Here is an 8,482-nt window from a genome sequence, read left to right as displayed (position 1 = left end):
CAGTTTGTTCTTTAATGGATTTGTGGCAATGAGATTTTCGCAACCAATCTTATGCACATATTAAGGCTTCAACAATTTTAGGAGTTAAAGAACTCCCAAAAGGATCAAGCACTCTACCTCCAGTGCTAAAGGCTGATTCTGAAGCAACTGTAGATATAGACACTGTCAATATATCTCTTACAATGATTGAAAGGATGGGAAACCTACTAGAATTAAGTTGCCACCACTTTAATATATTAAATTCTTCTTTTCCATCCATCAGTTTAATGTCCTCATGCAAATAGCAATCTAAGTCAGACTTCTTGTTAGCTTCTCTAGCCTCTATTTTATGCTTCAAGAATTGATCCCCCAAATTCAACCTTCATTTCTTTTTAACTCCTTCACTTTCATTGTTTTCACTTGTATTTCCTGTTACACTACTACCACATCCATGTTCAGCTTGATATATTATCTTGTATTCATCAAACAATTCATATACAGCCAATTTATTTTTCTTTGCCAATTCCATACCTTTTTCTTTCCCATACACAGTTGAAAGAGCAAATTCCATAAATTCCAACTTATGTCGAGGATCAACTACCACTGCAACATAAATTATTTTATTCATCTTATCAGGATCTCCCCAATATTTATCAAATTTCACCTTCATCCTATCCCCCATACATGCCAATTCGACATCATTACTCCCTTGCCACTTTTGCAATAAACAATCAACTGAACTGATCTCATTAAAAAATATATTAGAAGTGACATTTCGAGATCCTGATATTCTCAGGGTAAGATCATAAAAGTGGCCCAACAAATCTATAACTCTCCTAACATTTTCCCAATCCAAACTATCTGGCAAACTATCACCTGACTGAAGATTAAGTTTAAAGTATGGATCTACAGCAGCATATCTATCAAATGCATTTTCAAACTTTTGTGCAGCATTTAGCATCAAATAAGTGGAATTCCACCTAGTGCACACATCTAAGCATAAAGAACTTTTGCTTTCAATCCCCTCCATATCACAACATGATTTAAACTTTTGCAACCTAGCAGAAGATTGCCTAATATATCTCACCGCTTTCCTAACCCTTTTCACTGAAACATTGGTTTCCTTCAATCCATCAATAACAACTAAGTTAATTATGTGTGCAATACATCTCATGTGAAGATACTTGCAATTTAAAATGCTAAATCCCCGACCAACTATTTTCTTTTTCAAATAGGCAATAACAACATCATTTGAACTTGCATTATCAACAGTTACTGTAAACACTCTTTTAATTCCCCAATTTAGCAAACAACTCTCAACTGCCATGCTAATATTATCACCCTTATGACTAGTAATTGGACAGAAATTAAGAATTTTTTTATTCAATGTTCAATTATCATCAATATAATGTGCAGTAATACACATATAATTGATCCTTTACAACGAAGTCCACGTATCTGTTGTAATGCAAACCCTTTGATTAGATTTTTGAAAGTAATGTTTCAATTTTTTCCTTTCTTCCATGTACAAATCATAACAATCCTTTGAAACTGTCCAACGAGATAGAATTCGAAACCTAGGTTGTATATCTTTCATAAATTCCTTAAACCCTTCCCCTTCTACAAACATAAATGGGAGCTCATCAATAATCATCATTTTAGCTAGGCTTTATCTCGACCTCTCTTGATTAAAACTCCAAACATTTAGCGTACCACAATGACTTTCCTCTCCCTCTTGTGTACTAGAAGGTGGTTGTAAAGACAATTGTGATTGCCTAGTAGTCATACTATGTGGATTCTTTATACATGCAAAAATGTGATTTCTAAGTGCAGTAGTGCCATTTTTTTTTAATCATAAAAAAATTCTTTGTAGTAGTAATTGCACTTGCCTTTCCATACGCCACTACCATTAACAAACTTTGTAAAGTGATCCCAGATAGCTGATCTTGGCTTCATGCCCTTCCTTTTCATTTTGGAAGTTGCTTCGCCGACTTCAGTTTGGCTTGAAGCAACTGGAGGTGGATGAGAAGGTTCAATAGGAGGATCATTTGTTGTTTCTTGTTGTGCCATTTTTGAAATTTAAAAATTAACCTGCATATGAAATAAAAATATATAATTACATATATTATATTGGGCATTCCAAACTTTCAAAGCAAAGAAGCAGTCTAAAAAGCTCCAAAATCACTCATTAGCTAATTTGCACAATGGCTGCATTTTAAACTCAATAGTCAACACTAATTTCTTTTCGTAAAGAGTCATGTAAGAAAAAAATCCCCTCAGTTTAGCTATGTTTATATATATATATATATATATATATATATACTGTTCACAGAAGCAGGTTCAAAACTCATTACAAGAATTGTAATATGGGAGTTGAACCTTGAGTTAGATATTAACAACTCATTCAACTATGAATTCATTCTCCACTAAAAAAAACTAATTATCATAGTTCAGCACATTGCCTACTTTGACATGGGTAGATACGACAAACTGCAATTTAAGGAACGGCAGTTTTATCATAGCAATTCAACATAAAGCCCTCAAGTAAGAAGACCACTATTATGCATAAATGACAGCAAAGAATAGAAAATTTTCAAATGCCAGAAGATTAAAAAAGGCTTTTATCCCATTGGACACCAAAGATGCATCTTTCTTGGAACTCTATAGCTTGCTCAAAGAAAGCCCTAAGTATCCTACATTGCCTACCTCAACTGACATCACACTCATCATTCATCAACATGATGAAAAAGCTCAAAAGGATGGTTTCAAATTGCATTGAATAACAAAAAATAATCTCAATCATACAGATCAAGTGCTTGTATCTCATGCAAGCCACAAAAAAAGATATTAGAACAACCCATATAAATAAATTCATGTTTTACTCATATGTTAAAGTAGCAGTAGCAAGACAACAGCAAATTTAAAATCAAAACACATTAGTGATAATGCTTAATCAACCAAATAATCCCACATCTCAAACAATAGATTTTAGCACAAGTAGGCCAATTAACCATAAGAACAATTTAAAAGAGAAACCTTTAAAATATTAGTAACTTAGCAAACAAATAAAAGTATCAGAAGAATATAATCATATAACTAAATAAGTAATCACCAAATTAACTACTGTACCAATAAATCAAGTCAACTGCACCAAATTTCAAATTAGGATACTCAAAATCAACCTAAAAAAAAAAAATCAAACCTAAAACCTTTATTCCAAAAGCTAAATTGCTCATAGATCAAAAGTTAAAACTATAAGAAAGTTGGACCTTGACCAGCAACAAAGAAAATCACTCCTACGAATTAAAGTCAACATATAATACGCACGATCATAAAGAGTAATAAAGAAAACATAAAGATATAGACAAAGAATTTAATTTAGCTAACAAGCACTGCTCAATCAATCCAAGGCTTCTAAAACTTCAAACCCCTCACCATCTCTTATATTCAACAAATAAAACACTTGCGATTTGAATTCTATAAAGATCATTAATAACAAATACTAATCTGATAAGGGGCTCAATGGCCCTATAAATTAAAAAAAGGAGAACCCATATCATGAATCAGATTGATCAAAATGACAATAAAGGTGCCATCTGATCAGCAAAAAGAGCAAAAACAAAGAAAATTACTAAAAAAAAAAAAAAAAAGAAGTAACTCCTCCATGAAGCTAAACAAATTAGCCATTAACAGTGCCTCATGACCAAAAAGACAATAACAACAAGCAAGATTAATAAAATAAACTACCTTCACTGTCATTCAAGCAACCAATGAGAATGAGAAGCAATGACCAGACCAAAGCGCAGTGAGTGTGGAGGAGGAGGAGAATGGTGCGGCTCCTAGTCTGGAGAAAATTACTTAAGTTAACCCTAACTTCCAAGGCCAAAACGCAGAGTTTTGATGAATTTTGGTTCGATTTGATTTAACCGAACTCTTTGTCCATCAAAACCGAACCGAACTGAAATAACTGAAATTTCACAAAATAAAACCAAATAGAAATTAACCACTCTCAAAATCAAACTAAATTACTAAAATAGAGCGGTTTGGTTCGGTTAATTCGGCTTGAACCGAATAGTGCTCAGCCCTAAGTGCCACGTGTCATTCTCTTAGGAATATCTCTTTGCTCTTTATATATGTGTGTGTGTGTGTGTGTCACGACCCAACCTATGGGTTGGATCGGCACTAGGACCTGGGCCAGCTTAAAGCCCCCGAAGCCTGTAGTAAGCCTAAATATTCCTCAACTCAACTCTAAGGCCCATTTGGGCCCAATTTCAAGAATTTAACCGGACAGAGTCCGACCATAAAATGGACCTTTTAACGGGGAGTTTTTGACTCACCCGACCTGTAAACACAATATATAATCAATTGGGGAGCTCAGCTCACCCTCCACATACTCATAATAACATAAAGTTAAATGGGAGCTCAGCTCCCTCATCCAGTCCAACATACATGCATATAATAAGTTTACAGGTCCAACATGGCAAATTATATTACAGACCCAAATCAAATAAATATTTCTAACACATGCAGAAATTCCAGGAGTTAACAGAATTACACAAACATTAATAAACGACCTGCGAAGAAGAAAAGCAGGTTAACCACAACAATAATCCTCTTGTAGCCTGGAAAAAAATAATGAACAGGAGTGAGCATTCGACTCAGAGAGTAAAATATCAATTTTAACCATAATCTCTATAGCTATCTAAAGCTAATGCACCCTGTGGAGTGAAATGCAACATCGTTAATATTTTCACATCATAACAGCAAAAAGGTAATCTAGAGCACTCATACATCCGATAAGGTCTAACAATACATATATGGGAATTGATCCCTATCTGACCCTCTTAATCCAACTGTGCATTGTAGACCCTTATTTTGTGATGAGTATATGCATTGAGGCCGTGGGAAACCCGATGATGAAAAATTATATGACTGTAAGATGTAATTGGAGGCATGGAGCTGAATTATTAATTCCGTGGCATGATCTTGAAAAAATAAAAATAATAATAAAGTTTTGGGGAAATTAATTTAATTAAATTTAAATAAAATTTTATTTTGTTTAAATTTAATATGGGTAGTTCTTAAATAGATCTAATTAAGTTTAATTGGGCTCTATGGGTCTAAGAAAGCCTAGTTAGGAATTTTAAATGAGACCCATTTAATTATTTTTTAAAAATTAAAATAACAAAATATTTTTCTCCTCCTTGACCCCACTCTCTTCCTCACTCCCTATTGGTGCCTTCCATTTTTTCCTGTCTTCCTATTGGTTGAAACACCTCACCCATATCCCAGTCTTATTCAAATTCTACAATCGCAGTTGTTTAAGTCGTCTAAACTTTATCACTCTAAGACTCCAAATCCTACCGCACCTCTTCCTCATTCCCTATTGGTGCCTTCCATTTTGTCCTGTCTTCCTATTGGTTGAAACACCTCACCCATATCCAGATTTATTTGAATTTTGTAATTGTAGTTGTTTAAGTCATCTAAACTTTATCATCCTAAGACTCTAAATCCTACCACACCTCTTCCTCATTCCCTATTGGTGCCTTCCATTTTTTCCTGTCTTCCTATTGGTTGAAACACCTCGCCCATATCCCAGTCTTATTCGAATTCTGCAATTGTAGTTGTTTAAGTCATCTAAACTTTATCATCCTAAGACTCCAAACCCTATCACGCCTCTCTCCCAAAACCCTATAAATACCCTACAAGAGAAGAGAAGAAGAGGATGATGGGAGGAAAGAGGTAGAGAAAATTGAGCGATAAGAAATTTAGAGATATTTAAGACTCTTTGAGTTCTTCCTTATTATTTTTTCAAGAAGATTTTCATACAAGATTTACGGAAGGTCAGTTTTCATTGTTTTCTTTTCAAGATCTATGCCACACAATATTTTAATTCTATGCTCTTTGTCTTCAATTTATTTTATATGCTCATATAGATCATGTAATCATGTTTAATTTGAGGAGATACACAACTCTACACATGTTTAGTTTCTGTCTCTCGTACTTTTATTATTTTTCTTTATTTTCTTTATTTTTTTTATTTACAAACAAAATTGGTAAGTAGCCCTAAGGTAAGTACCAAAGAGGGCATTTCTTGTGAGCTTATATGGAGCTAAACGGGAGTAAGCCAGGGATATCATTGCCATACTAGAAGAGAAGACCCTTTTTTAAGGGTAGCTTGCCCCAATGGCAACTGCATTTATGAACAAGTAAGTAGCTCTAAACTTCTCGAATAACCATTGGCATGAAATTGTAGTAATAATAGAACTTTTATTTGGTAAATTAAAATTAACTTTGTTTTTAATTTAACTGACTTTTGCATGTAATTAATTTAAATAAATACTTTGTAAATTAAAATTAATCTTGTTTGTAAATTAAACTAAAATTGGCATGTAAATAAATTTAATTTAATACTTGGTAATTGTAAAATAAATCTGCATGTTAGAAATCTTTATTAGGTTGTGATTATTTGGGCCTTATGTGATATTAGAATAAATTACACATGTACATAATTAATTTAGTTCAATTATCCTCAGGGTAACTTGGTGAAAATTAATTAATTAGGTTAAATAAAAACGTAGGGTTATTTGAAATTGAATTTGTTTGTAAATTAAATTCTCAATAATAAATTAATTTTAGTCATCTGGTAAATATCATTTAAATAATTAGCAACCCCATAGATAGGAATTACTTGTGCATGAAAATTGTGTGTAAACAATAACCCTTTTGTGAATTACTTGCGTGTGTAGGATTAGAATTGCATTTTTAAGGATAAAGTTTAATAAATGAATAATAAACAAGACTTCTAGAAACATTGGTAGAGGACTGGCACTTGAATCAACGAGGTTAGACCAGGCGTAAGGGGTGCCTAACACCTTCCCCTTACGTACCCACTATCCCGAACCTAGACATTCGGCTATGGTAATGACGATTGTGGAAACTCTGCAAGGAGTAAGTTGCCATCCATGACCCTCGAAAGAAACACTGAATATGTCCCGGTTATTACCCGGGTGGCGATTCCTGTCTATCTATGCCTTCGTGGCATAAATCCTTAGTACCGTGGTAGTGTTATGGGAAGACGGTACTTACCAGTGGTTTAATTCTATTAGGATTGTATGAAGTGCATGTCTAGGAAATGCTGTCTAAGGAGGTGGTTTTAAGTGAGACCATTGTGACTCCACCATCTTTCCTGGGCATTACCTGGTGCATTTTATATAATTCCAATGGATGATATTTCGCCTCACGTCCCCCTCCCACAGTTTGGCGACTCCACTGGGGATTAAATGGATAGTTACTCCAACATGTTTCTATTAGTCTAATATTATTCCTCTGTTAAACTTTTTGCATTGCACTACACTATCACACGGATCACTCTTACCCTTTTAGCCCGTTAGTACTAGCCAAGGAAACCATAGCTCTACTCGAGCTATGGCGAATTAGTGAATGCTAGCACCCCATGCTGTACCTTGAGTATATAAAGAGCCACACTCGGCCGTTGTGCTTAATGGACAAGCTCTCGCATGGGTGACCCTTTTCCTACCCAATGAAGCCCATGAGCCATAGATTTCAACCCTAGGTACCCCGTAGATTTTTGTTGTGCTGGATTCGTATCCTTACTGTTCAAACCATAAGTTCTAGTGGTAGTTGAGATGAACCTAGGCCTATGCATAAACCCAATGCGTGTATAGGCCCAAGTCCATTTCAAAAGCCATGTTAAGCAAGAGGATGCTTACTTATGGTTAAACTTTAAGGATATAAATCCTTTGTTTGTGAGGGAAGGATCGTCCTGGACCACCCCCTGTTGGTGTGTCCAGTGTACCAGAGCCTAGGATAGAATTTTTTCTTACCATGCACGTGAGAGTTGAAGGTATAAGGGGGCAAAGATTCAGTTCTGGAGACATTCTTTTCGGTTTATCATTTAGTCTTTGGTTCGATTTTAGTTCGGTTTATACAGTTCTGTTTTGGTTCAGTTTTGGTCGTATTAGTACGGTTCGGTTTTGGCTTTGTAAAGGCAAAGGTAAAAATGAAAGTGCATATTCATGCATTCATGCATTGCATTTGTACATAGCATAAGCTGTTAAAACTTTGTATTTTTTTTTCTCTTGTAGTAAACATAGCTTTAGAACACATCAGGAAGACTTCTAATCAGGTCACTTGGGTTAGGGAGGGAAAGAGATTGGTAAGAGTTACACCTGCACAAGCTAAAATGGAAGACACTAAGGTCACGTTTAAACAAATGCTTGAAGAAGCTTTGAATGCCAAGATGGCTGAGCTTGAAGGAAAAATCATGGCCAACTTTGAGAAGAAGTTAGAGATAGGTGGGCCTAGTGATGTTCAGGTGAAAAGGCCTGAAGAAGAGACTAGTAAAAAGAAGGCCTTTGATGACGTTTGGGATGAAGAAGATTATCTCCAAGACAAGGCCAAAAAGAAAGAAAAGGGGACAAGTGAGGAGATTAGAGTTGTTACTTAGATGATGGAAAAACTTCAGGCCAGTGTGAAAAAG

The 8,482-nt window shown here is 34.9% G+C and overlaps 1 protein-coding gene across 1 annotated transcript; it reads right to left on the bottom strand.

Moving 5' to 3' along the window:
* Positions 1–361: 361 nt before the first annotated feature.
* LOC131168910 (zinc finger BED domain-containing protein RICESLEEPER 2-like) lies at positions 362–1,306 on the bottom strand. Its single transcript, XM_058153122.1, has one exon. It carries the CDS (start codon positions 1,304–1,306, stop codon positions 362–364), a length of 945 nt encoding a protein of 314 aa, XP_058009105.1.
* Between the last annotated feature and the right edge of the window lie 7,176 nt (positions 1,307–8,482).

The sequence above is a fragment of the Hevea brasiliensis genome, chromosome 1 (assembly GCF_030052815.1).
Source record: "Hevea brasiliensis isolate MT/VB/25A 57/8 chromosome 1, ASM3005281v1, whole genome shotgun sequence".
Lineage (NCBI taxonomy): Eukaryota > Viridiplantae > Streptophyta > Magnoliopsida > Malpighiales > Euphorbiaceae > Hevea > Hevea brasiliensis.
This window is presented reverse-complemented; position numbering and strand designations above follow the sequence as displayed.

What these genes read in the sequence shown, in the direction of transcription:
- LOC131168910 (XM_058153122.1), bottom strand. Translation starts at nt 1,306, where the DNA reads ATGGCAGTTGAGAGTTGTTTGCTAAATTGGGGAATTAAAAGAGTGTTT.